The sequence below is a fragment of the Sander vitreus genome, chromosome 11 (genome assembly GCF_031162955.1).
Source record: "Sander vitreus isolate 19-12246 chromosome 11, sanVit1, whole genome shotgun sequence".
Classification (NCBI taxonomy): Eukaryota; Metazoa; Chordata; class Actinopteri; order Perciformes; family Percidae; genus Sander; species Sander vitreus.
Genome location: NC_135865.1, coordinates 28,616,525 through 28,633,382, shown reverse-complemented (window position 1 = coordinate 28,633,382; position 16,858 = coordinate 28,616,525). Strand labels below are relative to the sequence as shown.

The following is a 16,858-nucleotide window of genomic DNA, read 5'->3' as shown; positions in this document are numbered from 1 at the left end:
AGTAACTGTAATTTGCAAGGGCCTTTAATCGATCAATAAATGTGTAGATGAGCCTGGAGGATCAGGGATCTGTTGTGGATTTAGTTTTTGTTTTATGGATTTGTTATTTTGGAGTGTTTTGCACGTTATCATGTCATCTGTCTCCTTCACTTGCCTTCCGGGTCAACTTTACATGTTAATTTTTGTCAGCACAGACCTTTATTTTGTAGATAATGGGCAAAAAAAAAAGACATATATGTATTTATTGGACTTCTGTTGCATTTGAGGTGCAGTTATCGATTATTTTATGAAAAGAAGCTGTCACATTGTTTCTCTTTTGTAAAGTTTCTGTTGCTATATAATGTTCTAATTTATACTCTGTTGTTGCTATATGACAAATAAAAGATTTGTTGACTACCAGTGATGGTCTTTGAATTATCAGCACAGAATAGCAACACTCAGCGGCAGATTTCAGTCGGAACTTGTGCATTGCAAGAATCTTTTAAGCTACAGCTTCTCCTAGTGGCCCAATGAGATGATGAAGGGAAACACTTTTATTTTATTTTATTGGCCATTTAATCATGAAGACAACCCCATTTTATAGTCAGATAAACGTGTGCTGTACAACAGTCGGGGGTGGGGTGGCACAGAGGGGACCAATAATCAATCGGGGGGGCTTTAATACAGCATATAAAATCTGCTAAGAAATATAGGACATATTGGATAGGATAGAACAACATAATGTAATTCTGCTAAATAAAACATAACATTCATTAGTATATTCACTTGTTGAAAAGATTGTACTTAAACTGCATTTTCTATAAGCTCTGTCTGCCATGGTATCAGAATTTTGGATAGTCACCATGGAAACAATAACTTGTCATGTGACAAAGGCTGGGACAATTGGCAGAACAGGCAGCCAAGTGACAGTACTCTGATCCAATGGAAATCACAATTGCCCCTAACCCCTTACTTATATTTAGACAAACTGAAAGCAATTTACTTGAAGTTTATTTCAGAACAAGCATTCAAATGTAATGGCACAAGAAGAATCTTAAAAAAAAACTATATTTCACAGTTGTAATCACATCAATGTGACAAAAAAAAAAAAAAAAAAGGCCAACTAGGAGAACCAAGAGCCACTTTGTTGTGCTTTCAGAAATGCGTACTGACTGGTCAGTTCTGTAGATGCTCATGGTTCTCGTTCATGTTTAAGAAAATACACTGAGTGAGCGGGAGAAATAGAAAGCTCCGTGAAACTGTAATGGAAACATCAGTCCCGTTGTGCGTATACATTCCTGGTAATGTATAGTTGAAGCTGTAGTTTGTGACTTTGTACTGGAAAGTGGCGCTTCAGTTTGCCACAGTGTTTTAAATACTGACCATAGATTGAATACGCATGTCTTTTAAACGGTACACAACAATTACAAGCCAAATACAATCATACAATACAATCATACAACTGTGTGGCTGGTCATTAGCTGCAGGCTGTCAAATAGCTGCACACTCAACAGGAATCATTAGAAGAAATAAAACTATCCATAACAAACACCCTTAATGATCCCGAATACCAAACACGGTGACGGCTATTTTCCAAGCACATACACTAGGGCTGCACAATATATCGTTTTTTTATAATCGCATTATCAACTGGTGCAATAACAATAACCATATCTCGAAAGGCTGCGACATATCGCGAAAGACCGCGCTTGAAAATGTACTGTAACTGTCATTCTTTATTTAGTGCTGCCTTTCATGTAGTCCAAGCAGTTTGTTGTATTTCAGGAGAATACTGAAACTTTATCTGATTATTTATCGCAAACGATATCGTTATCGCCATATTCAACAACGTTATCATATGTCGCATATTCTCCTCATATCGTGCAGCCCTAACATCCACTGATGTCTTGTAAATGACAGCGCTCGTATACAGACAGGCACATTTCAAAATATACACAATAGTCAGAGGAATCACAGGAGTCGGACAGAGTTCATCAAACGACCCCATCATCACTGCCAGTCACGCCATTCGAATAAATGCTTGGACAGAGTCAACGAGCGCGCTGCCTCCATGAGTCTGTACTGTTTAGCAGCGGTGAAGAACAATACCTTGTGTCTGGTCAGTCAGTACTACAAAGACTCCTCCTCGGATTCACTGTCTGTGTTGGGCTTTGTCAGGAGCTCCAGCTCCTCGCCATCCTGCCACACAAATCACACAAAGAGCCAATCAGAATGCATGCAGAGTCAAAACATTCACGCCGGCAGCCGTTATCCTGTACGCACTGTGCGTACTAGAGCCCGACCGATATATCGGAGGGCTGATATTAGGCATTTTCCAAACTATCGCTATCGGCATTCATAATGGCCGATAAATTAATATTTAAAAAATAAAAACGGAGGAAACCCCCTTCAACCATGTTCTGAGTGTTGGCGCTGCATAGTTTGTCCTCCAGAGGGCGCTCTACGACGTCCCTGTTGGCTACACTCTTTGATTTGTTTTGGTGTTATTGTGTTTTTCTTCAAAGGACTTTAAGTTTCATGTCTTAAGTTTGTATTTTTATACATTTTATTTATCAGAACTTTAATGTATTTTGATGTTCCTCTGTTCTTAGGGAATTGTGTTTGTGTTTTGTAAAGTGTTTCTGGATTTTTTTTTGCAAAATATATATCGGCCTATATATCGGAATATTGGCTTTTTAAATCACCAAATATTTGTATCGATATCGGCCTTAAAAAATCAGTCGGGCTCTAGTGCTCTAGTGCGTACATTTGTTTCTTCTGTGAGACATGCAACATGTCTAATGATAGCAGCGTGTTAGTGTGCACAGGAGCAGCAGCCGACAGCAGCTCTGTTCTGCTCTGTTCACAGTAATCATTTTCTCATTAATTACACCTTATTTCCCCAACAACCCATCCGCTATTAATCACAATGTTCATTTTTAGGACTCCGTTCGTAGATAGATGGTTGCTATGGACACTGAGTATCGCTGAGACGGAGCTATAGCATGGCGTTTGAATCATGTGTGGACATAATTATGGCGGCTCTGAGGCTTCTCCTGTTTTTGATCATAATCACGTTATTCATATCTCCGCACAGGCTCGCTGACAGCTGTCTGCTCTGAGCTCATCCACCTCTCTCTCTCTCCCTCTCTTACAAACACTGGTCATTGTGATATGATAAGACTATGATAGGAGCACACTCTCGTACACATTACATATTTTAAGAACAGCTCATTTCTGACGCAGTAAACCTCTTCAGCGGGCGGGCAGTTCTTGTGCGTACTATGAAATAGAATTTTTATTTATTCATTTATTTTTTTTAATCACACACACAGGAACTACACACACATGTGTATGCATTGGTGATAGCAGTTGTTAGCGAGCAGTGGAGGTTTTTGGTGCCTTGCTCAAGGGCAGGCAGTGCCAGGAGGTGAACTGGCACTTTTCTAGCTACCAGTCCACACTCCGTACTTGGTCCGTGTGGGGACTAGAACCCGCGACCCTTTCGGTTCCCAAGCCAAGTCCCCGCAGACTGAGCTACTGCTACTAATCCAGTGGACAAACCTGCATACACAAAGGTATCTTAGTCTGGATCAACGTAGTACTTTTCCAGGATAAAGCTTGACGTCCAGCTTTGCTTGTAAACTTCCTCTCCCTGTGTGTCGCCGTTCTTAAACTCCCTTCGCTTTGGGAAACAACAACAAACTTTGAGCTAGCGAGCCACAAGCTGATAATGTTAGGTTTTGAAGAAAATGTAAATCGTGCATCAAGGCAGACCTGCTTGGTTCTTTTGGGGAATGATTGTAAAGATTTACAAAGAATATGTTTAGGTCATTTCCTCTCTGACTGGGACGTTTTGGGACCGATTGCTGTGGACGAAGAACACACAGAGATACACTGGTTTAAAGAACTTGAATCCACCAAGAGCGTTTTTTTCTTTCTCCTATCCTAGAATGTATCTGTGGAGTAGCCAGACCTCACTCCACAGCGCTGGGGAGATAGAGCTGGCTATGTGAGACTAGCCTAACATTAACATGATATCTCACTTCATCTTATCTTATTAACGTAGTTATCATCACCAAAATGGTCATGGAAACTACCTCACAGTCCTGCTAACTGCCGTAGAAATCTGTTCTATTTAATAGCTTCCTCTTTCGAAATCCAATAGACTACACTAACCTCAATGACGTTACGTGAGGTAATGCACCAGCATGAGTCTGAATGCTGTTTTCATAGCAGAGAATTGGGTTTCCTGCTGCACTGAAGAAATCACATTAGAGAGAAAGGAGAGCAGAGTTCCCTACAGAGAGCTTGGTGTGTGTGTGTGTGGGAGGGAAAGGAAGAGGCTTTACATGGAGGGGAGTTGAGCGAAGAGGTTTGCTCCCTACCCCTCTGGACCTCTCGAACACCTCCCCGTTGATGACCCGCAGTTTTTCCTGCTGCAGGCTGTATTCCAGGTCCTTGGGCCGGCTGGCGTTGTAGATGAAGATGGCCAGCAGGACTATGGGAGCCTGGAGGAAGAAGTCCAGCGAAGGGCGGAAGTCGAAGAGGAAGAGGGACAGGGCGGTGACCAGGACCGTGTTGATCTGGCCCGTCAGCACGTGGAACATGTTGTCTCTGAATTTCAAGATGAAGGCCACAGATAAACCCAGGGCAGCTGAGGAGAAGACAGAGAACAGTGGGACTTTGTTTTTTTTTTTTCAAATGTGCACTTAAATGATGTTTATTGATTTTAATAACTCTGCAGCTGGAATTATCCAGTCACTGTCCTTACCATATAAACAACAGCATTATCTATTTGCTCAAAAGCTTAAAATGACCACCTGACAAGTGGCCTCCAGTAAGTAATGCAAGAGACATCCGGCGGCAACCGAGCAATCCCGGTAGTGGAACATCGTGGATATAGACTAACTCACCAGTGACCAGCACTAGACACAGGGAGTAGACATTATGGCCATGCAGGAGGCCACAGTGCACGGTGAGGCCCCGAGCCTCGCTGCCGAGCCCGAGGGTCAGACCGTTAAACACCACGCCGAAGGCATACCTGCAAAAACCATAAAGCAAAAGGACTGAGATTAGAACGGAAGAGTCGAATTTAGCCATGTGTCTTCTGTCTTGTTTTTTTTTTCCACAAGTCGCCTCTCACAATTTACTGTTCTGGATGAAGATGCTCTCCGTGAGCTGGTCTCCTTCTTTCAGGATCTTCTCGTTGTAGATGTTGGCCATGGCCGAGATGAAGCACTGGAGGAGGAGCAGGATGTGACCCACACCCAGAGACCGAAGCTTCTCCACTACGCTGTCCCTCCAGGCCTGCCCGGGCAGGGACGACACCCACGACGCACTGGCACTGTGGAGGGAGAGAGAAGAGATATGAACAAGGGGGGAAATAAAACTAAACAACTGCGGCCAGACAAATCACTGCAGCCTGGAGAATCATGGAATTATAGGTACTGATGGAGGCAGGTCTTGACCAGGGGTTGATGTATAGACTCAATAAGGGAAGCCAAAACAAAACTAGTGTATATGTAATGGCATTCTCTTAACCTTTATTCTTTTGATTATTTGAATTATTTTCTATTGTTCTATGGTATCTTCTGGTATTTTGTTCTGTGGTATCTTCAATACCACACAAAGGGGGAGGGGAGAAATGGACTTTTCAGCATGAGCCTGTCTCTCTCAGCCCCTACCATTATATCACTTTGTCTGCTGTACACCTGACTGTCTTATAGGCTCTATTAGCCCTCCTGCACAATCTGGGCTGTGGTCACAACATCTACATCTTAGAACTTATTCCCTGTTATATTGTTCTTAAAGTATATTATTTCTTTTCTCGTTTGTCAAGCAATTCTATGATGTTTACATTCTGGTCTTTTCATAGTCATAGTTAATATTTAATAATAAGCTATTGCACTGTACACACTCTAACATAGCACCTTATCATGGTCATTGCATCACATGGTCAGTCCGTACCAGACCTTTGTAATCACTTCACAAATTGTTAACTCTTTAAATTCCTGAGTTTTATGTGTGAGATATATATATATGTGTGTGTGTGTGTGTGTGTGTGTGTGTGTGTGTGTGTGTGTGTGTGTGTGTGTGTGTGTGTGTTTGTTGTGTTATGGTTGTCTAAGATACTGGATGCCTAAAATTTCCTTTGTGATGAATAAAGTATCTATCTATCTATCTATCTATGTATCTATCTATCTACATCTATTTGTTTTTTTTTATCATTGTTGGTCTGCCTTGTTAAGCACTTTGTACATTTGTTTTGTAAAGTGCTATATAAATAAGGCTAATATTATTATCTGGATCGCCCCCTGGTGGCTGGCTGCAGTATAGGTCATAAACCACAAACTAAAAAAATCAGAGTACACGTCCAATAAATGTTTCCCAAATAGGTTTTCTGTCATTTTAGGTAGTTCTGATCACACTGATGTTGAACTGACTTTTTTTGATAGGTTTGCTTTTTATTGTTAGTTATTTGATGCTATGAAAACGGGATGAAACGTCATGATTGACAGCTGGGACTGGCTTGTGATTGGTCGCCGGACGCCACAATCTTCTGAACATAGTCATACTGAGAAATCCAGAGAGAGTTGTGTGGAGCTGATAGTCTTAATCAGCTTTGTAGCAACTCATTTGGCGATGGCTTGAATGTAACGGACGTTCATTAATATCAAAAAGTTACGCACTAAAGCTTTAAGTAAAAGTATGAGAGAATCATCAGGAAAATGTACTTAACGTATAAAAAGTACTCAGTCCAGAAAAATCCTCACATTTTAGAAACTGGCAACTGGGATGGGAGAGAAACGTGCTCTGGTTTATTGGCATTTCTTTAAACCAATCACAATCGTCTTGGGCGGTGCTAAGCGCCGGATGGAGCTATGGTGCCTCTTAAAAATAGCCTCAGGAAGGAACTTGTTTTGGTGGAACGTGTGTACGTTCAAAGGTTGTTTTAGTCGTGCAACAGAAAACTCAGATTGGACAGATAGTCTAGCTAGCTGTCTGGATTTACCCTGCAGAGATCTGAGGAGCAGTTAACCATAGTCCTCACAAATCCACCGGAGGTTAGAACGCCAACACAAAGAAAGAGGAAGGTAACGGACATCCGGCCTAAAAGAGGGACGTCAGGCAGAATTTCCGGCGGCACCGGAGCAATCCTGGAAGTGGAACGTTGTGGATATAGACTAATAGTGCTGGTTGTGCTGCATCTGTTTTGATCCCTTTTTTGTTTTGAACTGCTCGTCGTGAGTCCGACAACATTTTGTGAGTGCAATGCTACATCGGTGAAGTCCTCTTTTCAGGGATTTCATTATTTCATTCATCACGCATTCATCATGTCACCTGCTGTTCCTCATCTGCTCCAGCAGCTGAGTGTAGAGTAGGCAGGAGTTGGAGGGGGTGGAGTGGGGGTTGGAGTGGAGACCTGGCACAGCTATGGAGTTTTGGCTGCTCCCCGATCCTGTCGTCAAGGAAACAATGGACAGGAAGAGGACAAACAACGCTGCCCACTGAACCCAGGACAGGCGCCTCCTGCAGGAAAAGGTGAGAGACAGTTTTTAGTTTCATCTGCGCTTAGTGTCGAGAACTTAAGGTTTCCAAAAGTATTACATACACGTATGTAGAAGTACATTGTTATGTGTATGAAATTATAAAGTGTGGTCTAGACCTACTCTATCTGTAATAACTTAGGTTGTGATTTAACACTACAAATGGAAAAAGGGGAACTTTGGAACAATTACAATACATTGGGTAATATTGTCCTACAGTAAGAAAAGCCCACCTTGAAGCTAGTGAAAGCAGATTTTCAGAAAAACGACATAAAATAGAAGATAATAAATAGAAGACTTCTGTTCTAAACAAGACACAAAAGGGACAATGCTTCAGGGAGAAGCTACAGCACAACAAAAAGGGGATGAGATAAAAATGTATCAGCAGAGCAGAGGCACACTGATCACCACCTCTCATCTACAGCCAAACTCCAAAAACATACACCTACAGGCAGTGTTGGTCATCTTACTTTAAAAAAGTAATTAGTTACGGTTACAAATTACTTCTCCCAAAAAGTAATTGAGTTAGTAACTCAGTTACCACATTGTAAAAGTAATTAGTTACTCAGCAAAGTAACTGTGACGTCATTTTTTTATGTTCTATAACGCTATTACGTTCTAGAACATCTTTAACGTCAAAGATGTTCATATTAACTGATTGAAGATGCTAGCTGCACCTGGGCTGGGGGTTGGGTTAGCAGCAGCAACAAGGGTCGTGTTAGCATGTGTTGATGTGAGGTGCTTCATAAGATGCGAGTTGCTTGAGGCAGACGTGAATAAAGTCTTTTTTTCCTGGGCGTAGCGTGCATGTTACATAAACATTCTTGCCTTTAAATTTCAATGAGCGAGAAGTAGTGCCGGTACTTCCAGTTCGAGAACGCTACCTTTGGATTTCCCTGGCTCGTCGCCATTGTCGCTGTCTTGTGTTTAGTGGTAGTCAGAGCGTGCATTGAGACAGCGTGAGCAGGGCATCCGCCCACCCAGCCAATCATCATCGCATTTGCAACAGTGTCATCACCCCCCCCCTGCTCTCTCCAGGCAGCTGATGTGTAGCCAAAGCCTGACACCTCACGCTTCATTCAACCAAACTGTAGTAACGCGCCACTTTACATTCTCAGTAACGATAACGGCGTTGCAACGATGGGAAAAGTGATCAATTAGATTACTCCGTTACTGAAAAAATAACGCTGTTAGTAACGCTGTTATACTTAAACGCCGTTATATTAAAATTAGAATATTGTGCAAAAGTTCATTTATTTTAGTAATTCAACTTAAAAGGTGAAACTAATACATTATATAGACTCATTACATGCAAAGCGAGATATTTCAAGCCTTTCTTTGTTATAATTGTGATGATTAATGGGTACAGCTTGTGAAAAAAAATGAACTTTTGCACGATATTCTAATGTAATCCTACTGAAGGAAAGGCTGCAGGAAAAGGTGAGAGACAAAAATGATAGTTCCATCTGTGGCATGACTTGGGCTGTGTTTAGTGTCGAGAGCTCGAGGTTTCCAAAAGTATTAAATATGTAGAACTACACAATAATGTGTATACAAACAGTCTTGTATAAAATACTTGAAAGCAATACTTCAGTAAAAGTACAAGTACCTTAGCAGAAAATGACTTTGGTAGAAGTTTAAGTCACCTTTCAGAATATTACTTGAGTAAAAGTCTGAAAGTATCTGATATTTACTGTACTACGGATCCTTCAGTAAGTATCAAAAGTAACTTTCATATAATAAATGTAAAAAATTAATTTGATTATGAACGTGATCGTGGCTCCCAAGTTAAAGGACCAAACGCTGCATATTTTGAGGGAAAAGCAGACATAGAATTTTTGTGTCTGACAAATTTCTTCTGATTTTTATTTTTGGAGTACGGAGTAACGAAGATGCTTATGAGAAATGTATCGGAGTAAAAGCAAACATTTTAGTCAGGAAATGTAGTGGAGTAAAAGAAATATAAATAACGATGTCAAGTACAGAGCCGTGAAAAAAGTCTACTTCAGTACAGTAACAAAGTATTTGTACTTCGTTACATTTCAACACCGTATAAAAATGATGCGTAGGATGTCTAATTTGATGAAATGGTTTACCAATTAAAAAGGGCAACTTTGGAGCAAATTACAATACAGTACATTCTGTACTCTGACACTACTGGGAGCAGATTTTCAGAAAGAGAAAAGCTAAAATATTTGGTTAAAATAGAAGACTTGGGATAAAGGGGATGGGATGAAATGTTTTCAGCAGATGTACATGCTCATCATCACCTCCCACATAACACACACTATCCTACTGAAGGACAAAACGGTACAGGCTTGTCAATTGAGCCACTTACTTCAGAACAATCCTGAAGAGTACAGCGGTGGTCAGGATGACAAAGTTGGAGAACAACACCGCCATGGCCTGGGGACAAGAGGAAGAACAGCTTAGCTTTAGAGATTAAACAGCAGAGTCAGAGCAGAACATATTAGCATTCAACACAAAGTCTTTGAGCAGGACGTTTTGTAAAAGCTGGGAAGATATGATAAGGTGAAATCTACATGTAGACACAGTCTTTCACTGGATTAGAAGATTGTTTCAAAGAGTTAACGCTATGGGGGGGGTTGAATAATTGGAATTTATGCAGCAGAATTGTCTCCCTAATGTTAGGCAAGGCAGCTGTATTTGTATGGCACATTTCAGCAACGAGGCAATTCAAAGAGCTTTACATAAAACATTAAAGAGCAGTTGCATTCTGTACAATGACAATAAAGGCTTCGTGTGTGGATGTAAAGCTAACACACACAGTTTCCTTCAGGTAGTGGTCTTAAGGCTCCGACACACCGACCCGATTATCGGCCGTCGGACAGCCTGGCGAGGTCGGTGACTCGAGTCTGTTCGGTGTGTACCGTGCCGTCGTCAGTCGGAGGAGCCGTCAGCGTTCATTTTGGCCGATTTTGACTCGCTGAATCGGCCAGTGGGCAGTCGGACTCAATGACCAATCTGATTGGTGGAGTGCTAGCCCTTGACTAGCGAATCAGTGCTTCTTCCACAAGAAGAAGCCCGAGAGCTGACTACGCCAGTACCTTCTTATTACTAGCCATCGTATTTTCTTCCGTCCAGCGAGTAATGACAACAACGACCCTTCTTGACTACTATCACCAAAACAACAATGAGTGACGACAGCGTGCTCTGTGTTAACTAGGTCTAGAGAGATGTTCCGTCACTTCCGGTTTTCATTTTTTGGGCGACCGTTACAGATTAGCGTCGCCTGCTGTTACGGAGACGCATTACGTCTCGCGCACGCGCAAAACGTACGCTCAGGTCGGCGTCGCTTCCGTGTGTTCCGAGGCACTTTTTTGAGAGACGGAAGCCGAATGATCAGTCCGACTGCCTTTTCTGCCGACGGTCGGCCGTCGGGTTGGTGTGTCAGAGCCTTTGTAACTAAACATTGAAGCTGAGCTAACAGGCTGCAGGTAGGTCATCACGTAGAAGATGATGAGGTTGTCGAGGAAGTAGAGGAAAGCCGGGATGGCCCACTTCAGGGAGTTGAGGAAGGAGGCGCTGGAGGAACAGCCAAGCTCTCTGCGGGATCGTCCCTCTGAAGAAACAGACAAAAGGAGCGAATAAACACACCTTACCATCACAGACAGAAAAAAAAAACACACACACACACACACACACACACACACACACACACACACACACACACACACACACACACACACACACACACACACAAGAGCTGGGCGATATGGAGATATCAATGCAATATTGTAGGGTTGGCTTTTGGTGCTTTCATAAAAAAATGTACAAAATGAGATTTTTGATAAATAACCACCAATAATGTGGATAGTGTAATAATAGATAATGTGATGGATGCCCAGGCCTAAAACGCACGCACGCACGCGGGTGGTTAGGGCAGTAGAGAATTTGTTGAGCCTTGCAGGTGACACGCTTACAATAGATATTCTGCACCCCGATCACCTTATCTGCCACTTTGACCAGCCAATGGAAGACTGCCACACCAAGTCACCATGCAAAACATGAGGACAGACTCAATAAAACAAGTCATAAAAACATAGCACACATTGAATGATTTCATTTTTCTTATAAAGAAAAGCCTCTGAAAAGCTGGACTTTTTTTTTTTTTTTAACAAACAGCGTCGGTGTGGGGTTCAAAACAAAATGTATTATCAATAGTGGTTCCCAAGTATTTCTAATGGGGCTACATTTACATTGCTACGTTTTGGTTTTAAAACGGATTAAAGCGTTTCCCCCTCTCATTCCCCCTGCTCTGGCGTTTCCCCCTCTCATTCCCCCTGCTGTGGCGTTTCCCCCTCTCATTCCCCCTGCTGTGGCGTTTCCCCCTCTCATTCCCCCTGCTGTGGCGTTTCCGAGCCCCTAAACCGGAGACATCTGGTTTGACATCTGCGGGGTTGTGTTGCAGTCTCAGCGGCCGACGCCAACGTTTCACCGCCTGATTTGGTCACGACGTCTCGTTCTCTGTGACTACGCTGCTAGCGTTACCATGGCAACTACCAGCAGCTCCCGTTTACCCTCGGCACGGCGCATGCCCAGTATACGAGAATGTTGATGAGATATTTTGGTTTGGGCGTGTCAGTTTTGGACGCAAATTAGTTCTTCTACTGGAGCTACAAACATCTGTGTGAACAGGAGATCGCTTTTGGCTCAAAACTCCGCATAGAAACCAAAAACGTAGCAATGTAAATGTAACCTGTGGAACTAACACGCTGTGACTTCAAAGTTTACCTCGGACTATGACCCTGACAGACATAGCCAGGCAGAAGAGCAGTTTGAGCGCCTCAGCAAGGAGATTGACGGACGCAGGGAGGAAGTCGTACTTGTTCTCTGCAAATTAAGCACAAACAAAGCGAAGCAGTGAACAAGATGTTCTGTGGAATGCACTGAAAAACATTACAACCGTTTTCACAGCATGTCGTTCAAATGTGTGCTGACTTGAAGGCGGGCTTAGCACATCATTTTAGCTCTCTCCGTGGGAAACAAACAGTTATTATCGGTCAGTCACCAGAATTTGCAGAGAATTTGAGCAGCAGGATGCGACTGGTCCCCAGAGTTACGAAGCCCAGGCCGAGGGCCAGAGTGTAGGCCGACGAGCGGGAGCACATCCTGGTGCAGGACTGGCAGCACACCATGGCTAGGACTGGAGGTGGAAGCAGTTAAACCTGTTGTAACACAAGCACAGACACACACACATTGCTAGTATCAGACTGGTGCTCAGTATCTCAGAATACTGAGATCACTGAGTTTATTTTCCACAGCTCAAAGTAGGGCTGCACAGCATATTATATCGTCATAGCAATATCAACTGGCACCATAAACACATCGCGAAAGGCTGCGACATATCACGAAAAGAAAACTGCACTTTAAAATATAACTGTCATTCGTGTTTTAGTGGTGCCTTTTACTAGCCTGACGTGGTCATACTCAGATTCTAGTCAGAATGTGAATATCCTTCTTCGAACTTCCCGACCTCGAATGTTGTGGGCGGGGGGGGCTAAGTTCGGCTGGCATCCAGGCTAGCCTTTTACTGTACATTCAATTCAATCTTCAATTTCTTCAATAAAAGAATGTTGCTTTCATTTGTTTTAATTACAACAAGCAATTTGATTTTTTTTAAGCCGAATATTGACAGCAGCAGAAAGGCAGAACTGAGTACACTTTAATATCCGTTTATTTATCGCAAGTAATATCGTTGTTGCGATATTCAACGTTATCGCATATTTTCCTCATATCGTGCAGCCCGATCTCAGAGTTCATGTGGCTAAAAAAATGACATTGGATTTTAGAATAGAAAGCTTTTATGTTGGACGTGTTTTTAAGAGAGTTGTTGATTCAATCATTTAACTGTGTAATCAGTTTAGATGTTGCATGCTGCTGCTCTGTCCGGACTTGGTCTGCAGCCAGAGCCCTTTGGAAAGGTCTCCACTCCCTTTTAATGAAGTTACTGTTGTCATAACAGCTGTTTACCAGGCAACACCAAGCTCCAGTGCTTCAAGCTGAACAGGATGGTTGGCTGCAAGCCTGCAGGGACAGACTCTTAGTTTAAACTACAAAATGTCCAGTCCCAGCTTCTCTAATGTGAAATCTCCAGTCTTTCTGCACTGCAAATTGAATACATTTGACGTTTAGAAACGTTGGACTGTTAGGCAGCTAGGCAGACAAAACACGTTGAAGACGTTTACTTGGGCTCTGAAAAGTCGTATTGGACATTTCACACCAATTTCTGACATTTTATGAAATACAAACTAATAACAAGCGAGATATTAATCGACCGAAGTCACATTTTTTTTCTTTTCAGAGACGCATGTAAATCTGCGGACACTAGAATTTACTGTAAGACTTGAACCCAACGAGCTCAGAGCTAGCATCCTCTGCACCACAACAAGAACCGTCATGTTTCTGGGAATAAACACCGTCATTAAAAGCAGTGCACGCACATTCTTACATGTACTTTCCTGAGAAAATCGTCAAAAAGATGTGAAACTGAAACAGCGAGACTTACTTGTTGTCCTTTTTTCCCTTTTCTCCTACATTTGTAGGGAAGTGCCATATCTAAAGCATATTGCTCTTCCTGGTTGATCCGCGCAGGCGTACTGTCACAGGTGCCGTGCTGACGTCATCCCACACGCACTGCTCGTCCGTTTGAGTCCTCTGTACGCAGACTATCGATTAATCAAATGTGAAATATTTAGTTGATGTTTGGTGTAACATTTGATTTAACATTTTTTTATTCCTCTTCATTATTATATTTACAGTTTTTGATAAATGCTGGAATAATGTTACATATCATAGATAGTTCCTATTTTCAGTGGATCTTCCATTTATGTTTTATTACTTTATTTAACATGAATGTAGAACATGCAATATGGATTTACTTTGTAAAAATAAATAAATTGCAAATCGATTCGTAATCGCAAATCATCCCTAGTATTAAGTAGTTAACTAATGTGTTCACATCAGCCAACATCACAAATGTTAAACTTCACCCAGACAACATATTTTCTCCTCACCCTTTCCACATTCCTTAATTATGTAATGTGGCACAATAATACAATAGTAACCTCACACTTCCCACAGAGCACACCCAGCTATGACGTTCAGTGTGGCCAGATGTTCAAGAAACTTCTGACTTGCAACCCAAAGAAGACAGCACAGCTGTGTTTTTACGCCTTCCAAACTCAAGAGTGGACGTATGCGTCATCAACATCAATCCACTATTTATTAGGCCTGGATTCAAATAATTGATCTTTGTTAGAGTGAAATAATTGCAATTAATGAAATCCTTTAATCACCAGAACAGCATGAAAGGGGAGAGAGAGGGGGAAGACATGCAGTAAATGTTAATTATGTTAATAAAATGGTGGTCCTGTTAAGTAAAAAGTACTTTAAACAAACCGTTTGGTGGTAAGTTCTTAATGTAGCCTAAACATTAAAGGTGCCGTAAGTAGGATTGGGAAGATCCAGGACTTAGCCAAAAAATGTGAACATCAACAACTTCTCAGTCCCTCCCCCCCTTTCCGTTAAAGCCCAAAACTGTCTCCAGGGCTCTCAAGTTTTGAAGACAGGCAAGACTGACATTCTATCCGCATGGTGACTAATGATGTGGGGGGGTCTGGGGGTCGTCCCCCATAACATTTTGAGCATTAAACACTTCATTTCCTGCATTCTGGTGAATTTGTACGCACTTATTTTTACCTTTTTCTGAATCAATATATCCTGGAAATATCTTTATGTAAAGGGAAACATAGATTACAATCCAAATATAAAAACATAATGGAATATATTGCAGTAAGCCTCTTAGGCATTCTGTATTGCTTTCATCTATTTATTCTCCTGTAGATGGACTTTTCTAATTATATCTGAGTCAGCACACGTCGCCTAGGCATCATTTACTCTTCCCTTCTCTTTTGCATCTTTTGTTGAGGAAGTAACCTCCTTAAATATGAATATGACAATTATTCACCTCAATGACACATTAATTCATTTTAATTCATTAATAAACCCCTGGACTGTAATATTGTTAAGTTTGAGCAAGATTTCTGCTCATGTTCAAAACTTTGTGCACACTCAAAATATATCTGTGTTCTCTGAGATTTGGAGGAGTCGTGATATTTTGAGAAAAATAAAGTTATAATAGTCACTGTATTTCAGAAATAATCTACCTGCACCATAGTCTGCTGTGCCATACGTGATTGCTGTGCTGATACGGTAGATCTCAGACCGTCTGACAGACTCAGAGCCCTGTTTGGGTCTCTGGTCTCTGAATGAGCCAACGTTTAGGGAAGTGTCTGTACGCTGCTCTATGCTTTTTTTTTCATTGGTTGTTGTGTTAAATCTTACCCAGATACAATAGTGCTATTTTCTGATTGGCTATTGTGTAGCCCCTTTCTTTTTTTTGATTGGCTGATAAGTGACAGGCTCAACTAAGAACTCCAGGGGAGACGCGCTTGACTCCTGCCGGTTCCATAGTGAGAGCGCCGCGGCAGAGAACTTTTGGGCGCTGCGGCATATTAAATATATTATAAATAGTTTTTCCGCGTGAGAAATACAATGTGTGGCGGGAGTGTGTGACAAAAGACCGAAATGAGTGACTGTCACGCTCAATGCGTGACACTTTAGAGCCCTGTGTCTGCTAAGCCCCTCCCCCCACAAGAGAGAATGAATGTGTGTGCATGAGCAGTGATTGACACGCAGTTAGACACCCCCCCCTGGCCCTGATTGGTGCATCTGAACAGAGCTCCCTGAGCTCATCTGCGTAGCTCAGGGAGGCCTCTAGCTCACCTGGGTAGCTCACCTGGTAGCATGCGCCCATATATAGAGGTTCACACCTCGACGCAGAGGCCGTGGGTTCAACTCCAACGTGCGGCCCTTTGCTGCATGTCATTCCCCCCTTTCTCTCCCCTTTCATGTCTTCAGTTGTCCTATAAATAAAGGCCCAAAATACTCTCTAAAAAAAAAAATATTATTTCACGGATAACTTGTGAGATGAGACCACAACGGGGAAGATATACTGTCTCTCCCTGGTACCAGTTGAGGTTTTTTGGCCTGTATTTTGGTGAACTGCAGGTAAGATAAGGCTGACAGCTGACTCCACAACGAGGATTGCAAGATGAGAGTGGTTGAGTTCTTACATTTAGTTTTAGTTTTAGTTCGGAATGAAAGAGAGTTATTGCTAACATAGTTATTTTGTTATTTAGTTTATGGCAAGGGCAGTTATTCTTAAAAACACCCAGATAACCTACAACAGTTTGATAGGTGCTCATGATGAAAAATGTACGCTGAGATGTTCACACAAGATGGTT

The 16,858-nt window shown here is 42.0% G+C and overlaps 1 protein-coding gene across 2 annotated transcripts; it reads right to left on the bottom strand.

Annotated features, from left to right (window-relative positions):
• Positions 1-518: 518 nt before the first annotated feature.
• slc35a5 (solute carrier family 35 member A5) lies at positions 519-14,152 on the bottom strand. Of its 2 annotated transcripts, none has more exons than XM_078262657.1 (10): positions 14,059-14,152; positions 12,562-12,718; positions 12,285-12,383; positions 10,979-11,112; positions 9,868-9,935; positions 7,324-7,512; positions 5,126-5,326; positions 4,896-5,023; positions 4,332-4,636; positions 519-2,178 (listed from the first exon to the last, which is right to left on the bottom strand). In XM_078262657.1, exons 2-10 carry the CDS (start codon positions 12,686-12,688, stop codon positions 2,110-2,112), a joined length of 1,320 nt encoding a protein of 439 aa, XP_078118783.1. In that variant the 5' UTR covers positions 12,689-12,718; positions 14,059-14,152; the 3' UTR covers positions 519-2,109. The 2 variants fall into 2 exon arrangements, with proteins under 2 accessions (XP_078118783.1, XP_078118784.1); XM_078262658.1 differs by having other exon boundaries at positions 4,368-4,636.
• Between the last annotated feature and the right edge of the window lie 2,706 nt (positions 14,153-16,858).